General features: G+C 39.3%; 1 protein-coding gene across 1 annotated transcript; it reads left to right on the top strand.

Moving 5' to 3' along the window:
• The first annotated feature begins 5283 nt into the window (after positions 1–5283).
• lsr (lipolysis stimulated lipoprotein receptor) lies at positions 5284–17807 on the top strand. Its single transcript, XM_063487704.1, has 11 exons — positions 5284–5323; positions 6531–6860; positions 9215–9334; positions 9627–9683; positions 10672–10818; positions 11956–12144; positions 12359–12412; positions 13551–13667; positions 14696–14996; positions 17051–17501; positions 17702–17807. Exons 1-11 carry the CDS (start codon positions 5284–5286, stop codon positions 17735–17737), a joined length of 1842 nt encoding a protein of 613 aa, XP_063343774.1. The 3' UTR covers positions 17738–17807.
• Positions 17808–18059: the final 252 nt, after the last annotated feature.

Here is an 18059-nt window from a genome sequence, read left to right as displayed (position 1 = left end):
TTATTTAAATGTAATTAGTTATTCATACAGAATTATGCTACTTAAATGTATTTCTTCCTCTTTAGGCATGCAGTATAAGACTTCTGACCCGATGCCCAGCAGAGGGACTTCCCATTACAGTATGTACTTTATTTTCACATAGAGAGAGAAAAAAAGTTTTAGATAACCCTTTATGAGCTGGAGCTGGATAACACAACAAGGACTACTGAGAACATCACAATATTGTGATGGAACTGAAACTAGTGGCGGTATCCACTACAGGTTGGGATGTAAAAGCATGTAATATTATATGGCGTTGAGCCACAGTGACTCTTCTTTTGGTGAGGTTAGAGTAGGAGTTAAAGTAGATAACGGCATGTTAAATCAGTATTAGCGGATGTGGGCTCATTCCTAGTGGTAAAGCCTTATAATTTCGGATGATTTAGCACAGTATATTGCGTATTAATATCATTTCACATAATGTATTTATTCCCAGTGGGGCTGCCAAAGCCGATGGATCCTCATATTTGATTATTGAGCTACAGATTTAACATTCTTGGTGACGCAACCCTCCGATTTTTCCGTGCTGCACTCGTAGTTCACTGAGACTGGGTTTGTCTCCTCCTGGTCTCAAATCGTAGATTTGCGAGTCAACAACATCCGACAAATTCACAACTGCGCAGTTTTGCAGCGGGTACTTAACGGTCAGTTTTGCTACTGAAAAATGTAACGCCGTTTTTTGGCGATCCGCCTTTTTGTGATGATTAATATTTTTGTTATACAAATATATTTAAAAGTGAGAGAGAGGGCGAGAGAAGAATTACGCCCACGTTACGTACCCCGAGATCGCCCCAATCCCATAATCGCAAACTTCAAAAAGAAAAGGCGCGCACTCACTCGCATTTAAGGAAGTGGCCACCCGGTGATCGCGTTTACAAGCCTGTCAGCGCGATTAACAAATTTTTATTAGGTTGCCATTATCCCACCGCTTGGATCCTCGAACTTTGAGCCAACCACATAAACCCACCGTCCGACATCCCAGCTGTTCCTCCCTGAGAGCCCGGGCCCCACGTCCCATCAAGTCGGAGAGCAGCGCTACCGATCCAGACAGTGAATGTAAGAGGGCAGCAGTGCACATAAATAATAGTGAGGCTGTAAAACTTGTAATCTGTCCTGCCACCCTTTGTTAATCGCTACATAAGCCATACATACATGCATACAACTATTTAAATACCGGCAATCATTTGGGCAAATATCAGAAATCCCTTTTTGGCACAGCGAGTGCACAGCGAGTGCGCTCGTTGCAGTATTTCTTTAATAAAATGATAGATGTCGCTAGACAAAACCTCCACATCAACACGATTGGTAGAAGAAGTCATAACCGGAAGTAAAGAAACAGCGAAGTTTTGTTTTGAAAGGGGGCGTTCGAGTAGTCCAAAAAGCACGTACTTATAGGACTTTCCCTTTCAAGGGGGAAATATTTACGCTGCCGTGATTTCCAAAGTTTGGAGTAGTTTGTAGTTGTGTTAGATGCTTCTAGGAGTGACTTTTTATTCAGAAAGAGAGGGCAGATCATCAGAAAGGAACGCGTCACTGACGAACTGGAAAGTCTGTGAGCGCAGTCGCGGTTAACCCATGTTATAGCCGAGCCTCACTTATTTCTAGCAAAACTGGTATTTTGAATAAACAGCAGAAATGGTCCGAACGGAGTTCCCCCCGGAAGTGTGCACACATTGAGCACAAACGAGCAACGTCTATTTGTTGAATCTGTAATAAAAGCCGAAGTTAAATGTTTGTCAAAATACAACTATTAATCAAACTGCTTTAGTGGGTGAGATTATGAATGTAACAATACATTACAGCTGGGGGGAAAAATACACCAATTCGCGCTTTTATACACTTGGCACACTAAGAGTATCTTAATTATGACAGAGGCTTAGTGATATGATGATATGTTTCAGGTTTATATGGTGAAACAGTTTGTAGCAATCCTGCGCTCTGGGTATAAAGGGCTCGATATACCCTCACATACAGTGACACACTCTCAAAGTGAAGTTATATCTGCTCACCCGAGTCACGCTATGGTGTCCTTTCTGCTGGTCCTTCACCTCTCAGTTTTCTAACCTTGCTGCAACTTGGCAGATAACATGAATCTATTATTGTGTCATTTTTCAATTTCAATTATATATCAATACAGAAACTTAATTCCTAGATTATACAGAATTAGATGCTGCAACAGCTTGAATAGATCAGCCTTTCTGGAGACAGCATAAGCCAAGAAAAAGGTGCCAGTATACTCTCTGCATTGGTCACTTAACACACAGAGCTGATATATAAAGAGTCAAAACCATAGGCAAAGACATTGCAGGGTGTTTTCTTTTTTAAGTATTTTTCAACCCACAGAGTCTCATGTTTTTAAACCGTCGTAAGCTCTCCCTCTGTATAATTTGTGAATCTCTAAACTTCTGTACTAATAGACTATATCACCAAAAGTTTTCACTCATCTGCCTTCACTTCCACTTTGTTATAATACCACCACTAGATGACTGTGTAATATTTAGTAGCAAGGAAATTTCATGGCTGGACTTGTTGCACAGGTGGGATCCTGTCATTCAGTCTGCATGACTAGGTGCCTTTTTTTACACTGGTGCCCACGGAAGTGATTGGAACACCTGAATTCAATGATTTGGATCGGTGAGTGGATACTTTGGGGAGTATGGTGTATATCATTAAAGTGGTGTTAAAAGCAAACACGATAGTAGCTCATGTCAGGTTACAAAAATCAAGAGATGCATGCCAGCAGATGTGACGACATATTTGTCGCACAGTGCCGTGCACTGGGTAAAAAGCTACCTTACACTCCAATGCGGACATGAACAGCTGGGGACCTGATGGCCAAATAGTCATTCCTGTTATACTTCTTTGACATAATGGATAACAACAATAATTATATTTTAGCATTAAATATATTTATGTAATTTATTTAATAATAATCAATACTGTTAATTTACTGCAGCTGCAGGATAAACCTTACACTGGGTGATGATCCAATAAATTAGTTGAGTACTGTACATATGTGTAATAGTAAATTTCTGTATTGATGTAAATGTATTAATACATTAAAGATGAAGGTACATTTAAAAAAAAAGAAAAGAAGATAAGACACTTAAATTCCTGATTCAATCTTAATTTGTCTTTTCAGATCTTGGCTGTGGACCTACTGGATTGATTTTAATGGCTGGTTTGTATAAATTATCATGTATTAATGAATATGATACTAACCTATGACATATACAATAGTCACTTAACAATGAAGTTAAATTGCCAAGAGCCGGGTTTTGCTGACCTTGACTGAACAACAGCAGTCTGTAGGGTTTTTTTCTTCTTTCATTTCATAGTTCTCTTTCTGATTGCGATTGGAGCACTGTGATCTTCTGAGTAAGTGTGATTTTATTTTAACAAAACTTTCATCTTAGAAACACAACTTCCTTATATCAGGTCCCTTGAATCAGTTCATGAATGACTAAAGCTATAGACCAACCCCCCAAAAATATTTCACACCATTTAATCCATTGTACATTTTAATATAGTTCCCCACTCTTAAAATAGATGATTTTATTCTTTCCTTTTAGTGCATTAAGAAAAGCTTTGTGAAATATTTTACAAAAAAAAATACAAATTCTAAGTCCTAGTAAGTCTTGAATTGGAGAAAATTTTTTGTTCAAATATTGAAAAAATTCAAAGGGGCTACTAGCAGACTGTTTTTTGGTTAGTTTTTTTTTTTTTTTTTTTTTGGCTAAATGCATTTTCACTTAACACACTTCTCTCTTTTTTCAAACAGGACTTTGGATCTTCAACATTTATCACTCAGCATGAAACATCATTTTTTTTACTCATAGCTACTTACTTACTGTCTTAAAATGTTTTTAACTGTATTAGATTTGCCACAGCAAAATGGCTAAATAGGATGTGTTTTATTGCATATGCTTAAGCCCAAAGAAGTCAGCCTTTTTTTAGAAAAACAATTTCCATAATAACTGGTTATTTTTCTGTAAATCACCTTCATGCTTATTTGGCTTATCAGACTTCAGTTTTACTTGACAGCAAATAATTATGTTTGAAACGCATCTACATATCTGGCCTTAATTAAAAACACATCTGCATATCAAGCTGCATATGGTTCATGTTCTTTTTCATAACAGACACTGGAACAGAATATAATGTGCTCAGTTAATAATCAGAGGAGTGTACATCATGGGAAATCCCTCAGCTGCTAGGGCTTGCAGGATCAGTGCTGCCATTTCACTGTGAAAGATGTAGTGTATTTTGTTCCCATACCTATATTTTTGCTTAAAAAACTTTTAATGGACAGTTATATGAAATGTAATTTTTGTCAGAACGCCATAAAGACAAACATCTTCAATTTATGGTCTCTTTCAGTTAAACCTGGTAAACCAAATTTTAAGATTCCCACGGTCTCATAAGACTTTAGTCTTATTATATGTATAGAAGCTATCTGATCCACAAGCAAAACCAGGACTATGAAAGTGAAGTGTGGAAAAACAGGGAACAATGAAGTCAAGATAAGAGTTGATGTGGCTGCAACGAATTAGCCTTCAAAATGAAGTCACTTGTAAGCAGTCACTTCTGACATTTATAGGTCTATTCCCAAGCAGTAAAGTTAAAGTTCTGTACAATGGTAGTGTAGAAACTAGACTTTTGTTTGTTTGTTTTTCTTTTCATACTATTAAGCTCATTTTAATGTTCTAAATCACATAAAAAAGCGCAGTATCGCCCGCCCCCACGAAATAGGTCACGCTCTCTCTCCTACAACCTGGGTTTAAAATTAACAAACAGCGCTTTCATGTCGTTTATCAGTTTCTAGACTGTACCATCTAGAGGGTGGGTAAAACACCTAGCGTACTTCCTGGTTAAAATGTCACTTTAGCGAACACAACATGGGCAAAGACATAAAGAAAACGCCTTTTAAAAAAAAAAATAAAAACTTGGCCATTTCTCACGACTAGATTTCTGTAGGGAAATTAATCCGCCGTCAACCGAAAAATTCAGCAACCACCTGTAAAACAACAACTTACACACGTCCCTGTTTTTCGCAACCTGTCTCTCAGCACACACCTGCGGGGCGTTCGGGTCCTTCCAAGTCTACAACACACAAAGACGCAAAATGGAGGTGTTACTATCTGTCTGAGGAAAATTACATGTACCTGAATACGTTTTTGTTTGTATATTTTACGAATTAAAAATACTTAAGTCTGCCGAGACCGCGAGGAAGCAAGATTAAACATGTTCTGGACGATAATCTTCGCCGCTCTAATGGCGACAGGTAAGTTGGCCTGTATTTGCCAAACAGGGTGGGGGCCGGGGAAACTTTGATATACAAACCGCCTTTTACTCTAGCTTTTCCAAAATTATAACTTTGTGTGGGCATTTTTCTTGTACTGATGGCTTGAGTTCGTGTAACGTTTGTGTTTTGGGGGAAAACGTTTTTTTTTTTTTTTAAATTGACAACAAGGATTTTGAGACAACCTGTTGGGACATAAAAGTAAAATGGCTCTTTCTTCTCGGTAGTTTTTAATATAATGCACTCGCAGACAAAAAAAAAAAAAAAAATAGATTAATATGAATAAAACAATTTATGAATCCTATTTTCAAAGTAATTCTTTTGTTATTATTATTACTGATATTGTTATCATTCGACATATTTACAAAAAACAAACTTTTAGTTGAAAAAATGCGGGTAGAAAAGTTTTTTGGTTTTTTTTGCTAAATACACCTTTTGAAGCCTTGTGGGTTGGTGTTGGTTTTATTTGTAAACTTTAAATACTGGGGAACTGAAACTGATTGAGAGGAAGCCGAATTGGTATCCAACGCATAGCCTTTGGATAAAATGTTTTATTGAGATGCTCTATGTTGCCGCCACATGCTAGAGCATAAGCATAACTCATAATTAAGTGCAGTAGAAATGCAGACGAAAGCGGAGGGAGCTGAGTAGTTTTTGTATGATGTTGCATACTTATAAACAAAAACTTCCACTATAACTCATGTGTGGTGATTTAAGGCTTGTTTAGGGCTGCATCCGGGCCTTATGAGGGCTGTATATAGTAAACCTGCTGACTGTGTGTTGAATTATAATGTCACTATCACTAACTAGTCAACATCTTCAAGTATCACATACTTGGATAAAAAAGTATTTGTTTTTTTTTAACTAACTGTAAAGACATGACATAGAGTTCAAAACTTCCTTTAATTGTAGTTCTGTGTTATCAGAATTTAGCCATCATAATTTAAAGCTGTAGTGGTTGGAGCTCATGCAGCCAGACTCATTACAGATGAGGTGACTCATTACATGTACTCTCGGTGATACTAGAAGTGAAGAAATGGCGTTTGGCTCGTGCCACGCCTTAGGGGAATACTAGAGGATGTAGGATTCCTTTTTTTAAATGTCAGAAACATGATCATGATAATCACAGTAATAATACATAATCTGTGTCAGTCTTCATTGTTAACTTATATTTTTGTTTTCTTTCTAGAATCCACTATGGGCGTATCAGTTCAATGTCCTACCAAGAGGTATGTCGTCATTCTCTTCCAGCCTGTCACCCTTACTTGTCAGTATCAGACAACGGCCACTCAGCCCCCTATTGTAACGTGGAAGTATAAGTCTTACTGTCGGGATCCGGTTCAGGCTGCACTCAATCCCAGCAGTGCAGACAACATTCTGTCTCAAAACAACCCCAACTATAATCCCACCATTGAGTGTGCAGACAGCCAGAGGACAGTGCGAATAGTGGCCTCCAAGCAAGGCACTGCAGTTACCCTCGGCACTGAGTACCAGGGACGCAAGATCAGCATAGTCAACAGTAAGTTGATTAATTAATACATTGAAATCCTATTAAGACATGTAACAGCCTTGGCACGACATGTTAGTCTGTCAGTAATACCAAAATGTTGATTCTGTTCACCTGGACATCGCATTTTAAAAACTTGGATGAGTGATGAAATATTTCAGATCAACATTTTGGGATTTCCTTACCCAGATGATTGAGCATGAATCAAGAGGTCTGTCAGTAATACCTTTTTCTGTTGTAATTAATCTGGAAAATGCGTAAACACTGCAAGGGTGTACATTTAATTTTCCTAAGGGGCCACAAGAGAAATTGCGTCTGTTGTGGAAGGCCATACCAATAAGATTTAAAAAGATGAATTAATATTGAGCAGAATTGAGTTCAGTTTAATGGTGGGGCCCCTTCACAACAGTCCCAGTTTCTCATTTAGCCACTTGAGAAAATAAATTGCCTGTCTCTGCAGTAGTTTCACATTACATGAGAGCTATATATGACTTTTTTCTATTATATGTTCTGTTCAGATGTACTGAATTTGTATGAGAAAAGAAAGAATACTAATGTAAAGAATCTTACTGTTCTGTAGTCTTAAGTCTTACTATTCAAAGATCTATCCGTCCATCCATCCATCCATCCATCCATCCATCCATCCATTTTCTTCCGCTTATCCGGGGCCGGGTCGCAGGGGCAGCAGCCCAAGCAGAGAAGCCCAGACCTCCCTCTCCACAGCCACCTCCTCCATTTTTTCCAGGGGAACACCCAGGCGATCCGAGGCCAGCCGAGAGATATAATCTTTCCAGCGTGTCCTGGGTCTGCCCCGGGGTCTCCTCCCGGTGGAACATGCCTGGAACACCTCACCCAGGAGGCATCCTTGTCAGATGCCCGAACCACCTCAACTGGCTCCTTTCGATGGAGGAGGAGCGTCTCTACCCTGAGCCCCTCCCGGATGGCTGAACATCTCACCCTATCTCTAAGGGAGAGGCCAGCCACCCTTCGGAGGAAGCCCATTTCTGCCGCGATCTTGTTCTTTCGGTCACTACCCACAGCTCGTGACCATAGGTGAGGGTAGGGACATAGATCGACCGGTAAATTGAGAGCTTCGCTTTTACACTCAGCTCTCTCTTCACCACAACAGACCGGTACAGCGTCTGCATCACTGCAGCCGCCGCACCAATCCGTCTGTCGAGCTCCCACTCCCTTCTTTCGTCACTTGTGAACAAGACCCCGAGATACTTAAACTCATCCGCTTGGGGCAGGAACTCGTCCCTGACCCGGAGTGGGCACTCCACCCTTTTCCGGCTGAGGACCATGGCCTCAGATTTGGAGGTGCTGATTCTCATTCCCACCGCTTCACACTCAGCTGCGAACCATTCCAAGGCGAGCTGGAGGCCATCACCCGATGAACCCAACAAACCCACATCATCCGCAAAAAGCAGAGATGAGATCCTGAGACCACCCAACTGAAAGCCTTCCACCACTTGGCTTTGCCTAGAAATTCTGTCCATAAAAATTATGAACAGAATCGGTGACTTTGTCAAAGATCTATTTCACTCTTATTTTCAATACAAAAGGGATGGCATATTTCAGTCCAATAGTTTGTTTGTTTGTTTGTTTTTAAACTGATTTGAAACATGGGTATTTTTGATGGGCTCACTCATTTTCTCATAAGTTGAACAGTGCTGCTAGGTTGCTGCTCTTTTTTGGATAAATCTCAGGGTAATGAATTGCTAATAACAATAGTCTGTAGCTGTACTGTTTATTTGCTGTACGTTAATCATGGTGTGCTGAAGTATGATGGGCACTGAGTAGATATAATTCTAGAAAAAAAATCACAGTAAGGTGATGGATATGAATTCATTTCAGTTCAGGTTTATTTATATTGCAATAAATCACAAGGCAACTCAAGGTACTGTTAACTCCAAGATAAAGACCCCACACTATTCAGAAGAAAACCCTAAGAAACAGACAATCCTCTTTGGGCAACTACCTGATAACAAGTGAAAAACCTCCTTTTAAAAGAAAGAACCCACGAGCAGAACCAACTCAGCTGCCCTGCACATGCCTTGTGCCACGACCAGTTGAGTGCTTAGTCATAGCTGGATACCTGACTTGCTGGGGCCTTCAAAATGAGCAACGGAGTCTATCTTAAAAATATTCAATGGTTTAAAAAATATGCAAGACAAAATATTTTTTGTAATGTTTTAATTGATTTGACTGAGTCAATTAACCCACATACCTCTTGAGGGTCAGCTTGAATTTTGGTAGTGTATAGTTCATGTATTTGAGGGTCATCTGGTAGACCCACAGTTTTTGAATAACAACTATCGAAAAACAATTACAGAAAATGTACTAATATTAATTGTTACCCATAGATGCAGACCTGAATATCGCACAGACTGCATGGGGAGACAGTGGTGTCTACTTCTGTTCTGTCATCTCTTCTCAAGATGTTACAGGAAATAGTGAAGACTACACAGAGCTCCTTGTACTGGGTAAGTTTATTCCATTTATAGCCACCGCATTCAGGTACAGGTATACTCTATGCAGACACTTCTTCCTTTTGCTTTCAATTTCTTTTTCCCCACCCACAATATTGTGCTTACACATTAGAATATTTGAGAACAAATGCACAAAACCATTGGTGTGACAGATTTTTCAAGTGGCTGAAAGGATAGGAGGGTATTTGTCACAGGTTGAGTTCTTAAAGGGTTTTTAGAGTCACAGGTTGCAGGTAACAAAAGCAGACCACATAAAAATAATTGTGGCTTTATCTATCTTTCACAGAGAGAAAGTCAAATTCTACTGACCTCCTGCCTGGCATTGACTTACTGGTTATGGAAGGTAGTACAAGCCTCTTGATATAGCTCAGTCACGTTTCAGTCCCACAGTAGAGGCGTATGAACTATCAGGTTTAACCTTAAAGAACAGGAGCGTAACAATGAGGCTGGAGTAATGAGTAATTCCTTGCAAGAGTACAATTGGCTTGTGTGCTTTTTTTAAAAACATAACCACTCTTGACTCATTTTGCTAGAAAAAAATTATCTGACACATGATAAATTCCTTTTAAGGTCAAACTCCAGAAGTGCCTTTACATATAGGAAGAAACTGTGACTCAATTTGAAAACAGGCTACTATATTTAAGGGTCAGGCATCATGTTGTGGGTGGAAATATAGGTTTATGCACTGCTCTGCTTTACTTGCTGTTTACTGGCATCCTTAATATCCCATTATGCTGTTATCTGCCTTTGTTTCTTTCTTTAGTGTGACTCAATTCACATGTTTGCATATCTAACTTTCAGTGTGAGTACAGGCAGCCTGTTACCAAAGAACATTCAGCCCTCATTCCCTTTCCTGTGTACACAGCCCTATGTTTTTCACACTGCTAACACAGTTTGCATTTTAGTTGATTCATTTCAATATACAGTGTCTTCCTTCTCTGTTGTTTTTTTATGAGATGCATGCATAGACTTGTGAACCGGCTTTACCGGTTTAAACATTTTAAAGGTCACCATGGTTGCCAACATGTGTTGTTTATGTAAATGACAAAAATAGCATGTAAGTCTTATCTTGTGGAACTGTCAAGTCACGCACGTGAACTGCTTTCTTTTTGACTGTTATTGTTAAGATGCATTTACATATACAGTATAGGTGTTTTCTGTTTTTGATGTAATACACAAATAAAGGAAATGTGGACCACTGTAGCTATAGTTTAGGGCTCACATGACTTTCATGTGGGGGGTTTTTTCTCCTGGACTATGTCAGCAATTGAAGAAGAAATGTCAAATCTTAAATCTTTAAATAAATGCATTTAATTGTTGGTCTTTTGCAGACTGGCTCCTGGTTGTTTTGGTGGTCCTTGGCTTCTTTCTGCTGGTCCTTTTGATTGGGATTTGCTGGTGCCAGTGTTGTCCACACACCTGCTGCTGTTATGTGAGTTGCCCGTGCTGCCCGGATCGCTGCTGCTGTCCACGAGCATGTAAGTATCAAACAGAAAAGCCAATAAAATTGTGCATAACTTTCTTTAACCACATTTATTATTACTGTTTAATCCCATTTTAGACTCAAATGTGTCTGTTCCATTGAGTATCAGTACATTTTGAGATCATAATTTTTATAGTACAGCGTACCATTCAATATAGGGAGAGTTCTTGTACGCCAGCTTGCACAAATTTGTGTGTGGGTCTTTTTTTTTTGGGGGGGGGGGGGGGGGGGGGATTTCTTTCATTGATGTTTTGATCACATTGTTTTAGTAACAGTGATTTTATGTCACTTGGTTTCAGTATGTCTGTTTCACACACATTGCACACAGTTAGATAGTGGGAAGTGGGTGAGCATTCAGCTTTAACTTTATTGCAGGAAGCCTGACCCCCAGAGGCTTTATTAATTAAATTTCCATAACTATGTTTAAAATTTAAATATGAACCTAAAGCCAGGAAACAGTTAACTTTAGTTTGGTTTCCTATCGAGACAACCCTGAACAAACTGGAGGGGAAAAGTTTTGAGGGTGCCTCCTTGTCAATTTTGCCTGTTAGCAAAAGAAAAAAAAGAAAAAAATTAAAAAAGAGAGAAAAGAAAATGACTGTGAGCTTATTTTGTGGTGGGAGCCTATACTAATAAATTGAACAGAGGAAGCATTTTGACATCGGGCAACTTCTCTTTTAGTAGAGTGTGTGTAATGCTCAGCGAACAGCATCATCTTGTTAACATATTTTAAAAGCTAACTGGACTTCAGGTACTGAAATACTCAACTGGAAAAGTCATTTTCTTTTGGATTTTTTTTTAAACAAGTTTAAGGTAATGCATTACTGTTTCAGCCCTCATTTGCATGTTTGTAAGACAGACTGTTTTCCCCTCCAGTGGGCATGGTTTTTAAAGCACTGAGTACACTGACTCAATGGGAAGTTGGGGTATTTCCTAAAAGGGTTAACAGAATACCTCTATTTATTTAATGGAAAGACAGTAAACTATTATCTGTTCTGTTTTAAGTCTCTACAGAAAAATCACAAATTTTAAACTGCTAATAATTTTACAGTCTCCAGATGTTTGATGTTTATACATTTACATCATCTTTCACCATCATGCTTAAAACCAACTCTGTTCCATTGTCTTGCAGTGTATGAGGCAGGAAAAGCAGTAAAGAAGGGTATGGGGAATCAATATGCTTCCACCCTCTATGCTCCGAGTATGTATGCTCAGCCACCATACATCCAGCCTGGTATGCCTCTACTTCCTGTACCTAATGGGGTTGGAGCCCAGCTGCCTCAGAGTGGTTACGGTCATGAATATGATGGTGCTAGCTCAGGTAGGTGATACAAATTACAAACCTGAAAGTTCACAATGATTACTTTCTGTTGCAGTTTTCATAATGTGTTGTACTTCTGCAGCCATGAGCAGGAAAATTCAGTTAACTGTTGAATATGAGTTTCATAATAACAACGCAGAGGTTTTTACTTTGTGCAGAGATGAGCTTTGTGGAGTGCTTGTTCACATTTGCTTTGTTTTTGTTCTCTATGTAGTGGGACACGGCTCCCAGGTACCTTTGCTACGTGAGCAAGACCGAGGGGACAACAGTGAGTAGAGTGTGTGTGTGTGTTGGGGGGGGGGAGTTAACCCACCCACACCCAAACAGGTCTACAGTACACTGCGGTGTGAATGTTTTTTTTTTTTGTTTATGTGGGTGGGGTATTTTTTTTCTTATCACTATTATCTCTCAGATTTGAAGAATTCCCTCACTTGACGTGGTAAATTATGAATATAAACCAAATTTAAAGTGAGAAGATACGTTTAAAACCTCACCTCACCTCACCTCACCTCAAAGTGATTCTTTGCATTCTTACTCTCATCTTACTTTGATGTGGTTATGTTGACATAACTAGTTGGATTCCGGCCACAATGTATGTGTGCATTTGAAAAAAAACCTGTATTTGTGTGACATATTTTATGACACAGCTGCTTAGTCTATTCACATTTTTTTTGATATAGGTGGATATTTGTGTTTGAAATTCTCTTTTAAATGTAAAATTGATAATTTGATTTTGTTGTATACATTTTTTTAAACATTTTGTTATATTTTAGGATTTTATGCATCTACTTTTGGAAGAGCTCAAATATCTTAACACCACTTTAAATCTGTAGAACACCTTTTGATGCATATTAGCTTAGCATGTTGCTAGGCCAGTATGCTTGATCTACTTCGTTCAGGTCTCACTGTTGCATGACTGTCTTTATACATGAAGTTATATGTAAAGTAAAGATTAGCAGTGAATTGTATCTAATGCAAATAATGTTGTTTTCCATGCGCTGAGAGCAGAATTGTGCTGTCAAAGCTTATATTTACTCTAATGTTGCAGTACTGACAAAATTATAAAGATTTTATAGTTCTCTTAGTTCCTCTAATAGCATCGTGCTGACTCTGGTGTTTCTTCACCTAGAAAAAAAAATATCACTTTTGGTAAAAAAGTTTTGTAAACAAAACATCTTTGTTGATTATACTCTTAATCAAATCTCAATAATTTACAGCTTCTCATAAACAAAGCAGCGCATATGAAAGAAAAAAAACAAAACAATGTATGACAAGCCTGTGCAATAAAGGGAATTTCAGCTTGTCACAAATATGAAAGCATTCTTTGATGGTTTTGATAAGAGTATGCAAATATTGAAAGAAGCTGAAATCATTCACTATATTTAAACTTACTCTCCTCACTTCAGCTCGCAGTGGTTTTCGAATCCAGGTGGACCCTGACGGGAACGCAACGCGTGCCATTTACTATATGGAGAGGGAGCTTGCCAATATGGATCCATCCAGACCTGGCAATTATCAGCGCTGTGAGTAACTGATTGCTTCCTATTATTCCTGTGTGGCAGACCAATGTTTGTAGAAATAAATTAACTTATGGTAACGGGTGTAAAATTATTTAAGTGCTGCTTGTGTCTATTTTGCATTTCCTCAAAGTTGTATATTAGATTCTATATTAGATTCTGTGGCTGGAAGTCCTATATACATTGATTGGTTGAATTTTGGTTTAAGTACAGTAATCTTTATACAACAGGGATGATATATATTAATACATGAATCATAAAAATAAAAGTAACTGCAGATAAAATTCTTAACTTCGGTTTTCGTCCTCACAATTTTGTTAAATAATACAGTAGATTATGATCGTTGAAGCCAGTAATCAATGACATGATTCGACTGAAAGTCAGATAAATGTAAACGCTAAATTAACTCCAAGATTTTCTGTCTGACATGAGTCTGACACAATTAAGCCAAATGGTAAATATTCTTTGTTTTTTAATTAATTAAAATACTAATAGTTCTGCTCTAAACTGACATAGCTGCCTATCTAATAGTTTTTGGGGGGTTTTTGTGGACCGATAATATATAATGGTCATATAATTTAAAAAGACCATTTTCTCTCTTTCTGTTACAGAGAGAGAGATAGGAATATATATATATAGGTATGTAAAATATGTCATCAACACTCATCAAGATTTTTGCTTCGTTAGAACTGACAGAGAGAGACTGCTTGTCTTACTCTGGAATTGTGGTTGTGATGGGGAAAAACCAGTATGTGATGTCATGTGTTTCACGTTTCGTTTGTCATTACCATTTTCCGCACTTGTGGTCTGTAGCTGTTAAATGTTACCCAGAACAAAAATCTGTTACAGGAACAAATTTCAACATTGACTGCATTTAGTAATACAAAATAAAATTACATAAATTACAACAATTGTTACTGATTGTGGCCCATTGATAGCTGCAGAGCTTTCATGTTGTTACTTTTCTGATCCTTCTACTAAACTCAATTTTATTTCCTCTGACCTGCATGTCTTTTTCAATTTTCCTGTCTCAGTGGACAACATGACTGAAGTCAGTTCATTGCACGACAGTAGTGGATCTGAGCCTCGAAGCCGTGGAGGTCGTTCCCAGCCGCCGCATCTCCCCACAGTGTATGACCATGATGAAGCTATGAGCACCATCAGCAGCGTTTCCCAGCAAGGCCGCCGCCGTGATGACTACCCGCAGCAAAGAGGAGGTTACATGGAGAACCGCGTACGTTCCCGCTCGATGGACAATCTTGACGATATTGGACGGCGATACCCCAGAGACGACTACCCACCACAACGCCGCCCAGATTCCAGAGGCGGAAGAGGGTGAGTGTTAGTTTCTCGAGTAACCTCCTTGTTGCCATCATCACATCATTTAGCAGCGTTTTGTTTCAGCATAAATTGTACCATGTGCAGCATCATTGAAGTTTCACAGTAATTATCTTAGTATAAAGATGAACCATGTACATACATCTCTCATTACAGGATCATTTATTTACCGTTTCAAAGTAAAGAGAGACATGTGCAAATTGTTTAACTTAAACGTTCAGTCACCCACACATAGCATCAGTTCAACCGCAACCTTTCAGTATCACAATGTTATCACCTTATCAAACTTAAATATATAAGAATAAATTAGATATCTTGGCACAGAAATTCTAGCAGGTCTTGTGTCATTTTTGTCCAAACAACCAACTATGTCATCCTAGTTAAGCCTTGGCTCAAGGTAATTTCCAAATGTGTTTGATCAGAGTGAAGGGAATTGTAAACTAATTTAGCCTGATGACAAAGTGCAGCTGACAAATTTGCCCTAGTTTTTTTTTTTTTTTTTTTTTTTTTTTTTGCGGTTTACATCTTCGGTGATGCATGTACTTTCCACACAAGCTCACTAAAGAAAGGATCCATATTAGCATATCACACCATTTACCTTTCGTCATCGGCTTGATGTTTGAAGATGTGTGCAGCAAGTCATATAGTAAAGTTTCACAGAGATTTCAGACATCACTGTTAGTCATAAGCTCAAAATGTATTTCTTTGTCGTGTTCTCAACACTCAACACCTTCAGCGCACAAATTGTTCTTGGGCCTTGGTACCCAATCTCGAACTTCATGCCCTCCCCCTTTCCCCCGTCCATAGCATTTGTGTTGTACCTCATCGATCTCTAGTTGTGATATCAGTTGCCTCTTCCAGATGTTGCAGCACTGAGCTACTAGTTGTTTCACAGTTAGTCTAGATGTCGGGTATCAAAGATTCCATAATTCCCACATCTTCTTCATGTAACCTCTTCTGCTGGGATTGTGTAGTAGCGTTCTGACCGCTCTGTGGTCTGCGCCCTTGTACCTTCATCCTCCTTTGTTCTTTGAGATGTAATGCATATATTTCATATGGAAGCTGATATTTAAATAAACACCTAAATTCTTTTCATATATGATAGATGTGAAGGGGTCTGGAGAAGGCATGGAGGACATTATGCTGTCTGTAACATGATTTAGCATGATGGTGGTGGCTCAATGATGGTCAGGGGAGGCATATTCATGGAGGAATGCACAGAGCTCTACAGGCAAGGCAACTCCCATTAGGTATCGGGATGAAATCCTTGGACCCACTGGCAGACCCTATACTTGTGCAGTTGGTCAGGGTTCCTCCTGGTGTATAACAATACCGGCCTCATGTGGCGAACGTATGTAGGCAGTTCCTGGACAATGAAGTAATTGATACCATTGCCTGGCCCCACACTTGCCTGACTCAAATCAAAGGTCATCGTCCTCAACATCTCAGTGACATTGTGTTTCAATCCATTTGACGCCACCATTTTGCATGCCAGACTGTCCAGGAGCTCAGTGATGCCCTGGTCCAGATCTGGGAGGAGATCCCCCAGGACACCATCAGTCTCATTAGAAGCATGCCCTGAAATTCTCAGGCATACCTGCAAGCACATGGGGACCATACAAACTAATGAGTACCATTTTGTGTTGCTGCAATGAAATTTCAACAAAATGGACAAACTTTTTTGGGGGGGCTTTGAATTCAACCCTCTGTAGGTTGATAATGGTTATTTCCATCAAGCGATGTGGTTGGTATCGTTTCACTCCTAGCACATTATCCAGTCTAGTATGTATACCCAGTTCCATATACAGATCTAAAGTGTTTTTTTGAGCAAAGAAGATATTTATATGTAATGTTGATAAGACATACGTACATTTGGGAACCACAACCTCCATGCCATGTGGAGTCTCAGTATCATGAGTAGTTAACCTGTTACCAATTACAGATGCAATGTTTGGTTGGAAACATCACCTGAACTTTAAAGTGAGACTGGGAACACGACAGTAGCTGAAAACAGTTCAGCAAATTCAATGTGCTGTTTTGTGTTTCTTTAGCTCAGATGATGGGTGGAGCAGCAGCGCCCGGAGTGGCTACGATCGTGACTATGATGACCGCCGACGTCGTGACCACTCCCCCGATCGCCGGAGAGGAGAGGGTGGAGCCTACGGGGATCTCCCAGGACGGCGCAGCCACAGTCGTGACGATCTAATGGATCTGGAGAGGGATCGCCGGTATGGTGGTGGTGCAAGGAGCGGGCGCGAGGATTACGATGACAGTTTTCTACGAGAAGCCATGGAGAAGAAGAGGATGGGCGAGCAGCAGAGGGCGCGGAGCCGGGAGCGATTGGACAGCGAGAGTGACCGCTCAGATCGGGGGAGGGGGGCACGCGGGCCACCTCCACTACCTTTGAACCCACCCTCTGGAAACCCTGGCCGGCACGATGACTACCCACCTCCACCACCACCGCCTTACAGTGAAGATGAAAAGAAAAGCAACCTCCGCAAGGTGAGTCACAGAAGTTGAGATTGCTGTAAGTGTATTGGTTTGATGATAATCTATGTTCTTACTTCTTATGAAAAGGCCAAAACCAATATTGAAATTACTCTATTAATACATCTTCAGTGCCAATGACACATTGCTTGTTTTTGATCAAGAGAGTCTGTTTTAGTTTATTGGGTGAGTTAATGAGTTTTCTTGTTTTGCAGAATGGAGCTGTGAGTCGGGAGAGCCTGGTTGTGTGAAATGAAAACCTAAAGAGAACAACCAAGTACAACAAGGATGCAGCATTGGTCTTTAAAAAACAAGAGAGCGACTGTAAATATTCATTGCACTGCTAATTTGTTATGTTGATTTAAAAATGTCATAATTATTCCTAAATGTGATTGTATGCTTTTCTAACATGGAAGAGGTTTGCCTTTTCATGTACAAAAATATTTTGGCTGCCACAAGTGCCTTACAGTGTACATAATTTTATTTTTAGATAGTTAAAAATATTTCATCTCAACAATTAAACATATTCAGAAGTTTTATATAGTTTCATTTAGCTGATGTAGGTATTAATGC

Source organism: Pelmatolapia mariae, linkage group LG10_11 (genome assembly GCF_036321145.2).
Source record: "Pelmatolapia mariae isolate MD_Pm_ZW linkage group LG10_11, Pm_UMD_F_2, whole genome shotgun sequence".
NCBI lineage: Eukaryota > Metazoa > Chordata > Actinopteri > Cichliformes > Cichlidae > Pelmatolapia > Pelmatolapia mariae.
The sequence above is the reverse complement of the archived record's forward strand: the minus strand, read 5'-3'. Positions and strand labels throughout refer to the sequence as shown.

Bases quoted from the DNA above. Each gene is read 5' to 3' on its own strand.
- lsr (XM_063487704.1), top strand. From the start codon at position 5,284: ATGTTCTGGACGATAATCTTCGCCGCTCTAATGGCGACAG. The intron at 6,861-9,214 runs GTAAGTTGATTA...TGTTACCCATAG, and splicing joins CAAGATCAGCATAGTCAACA to ATGCAGACCTGAATATCGCA. The intron at 14,997-17,050 runs GTGAGTGTTAGT...GTGTTTCTTTAG, and splicing joins GATTCCAGAGGCGGAAGAGG to CTCAGATGATGGGTGGAGCA.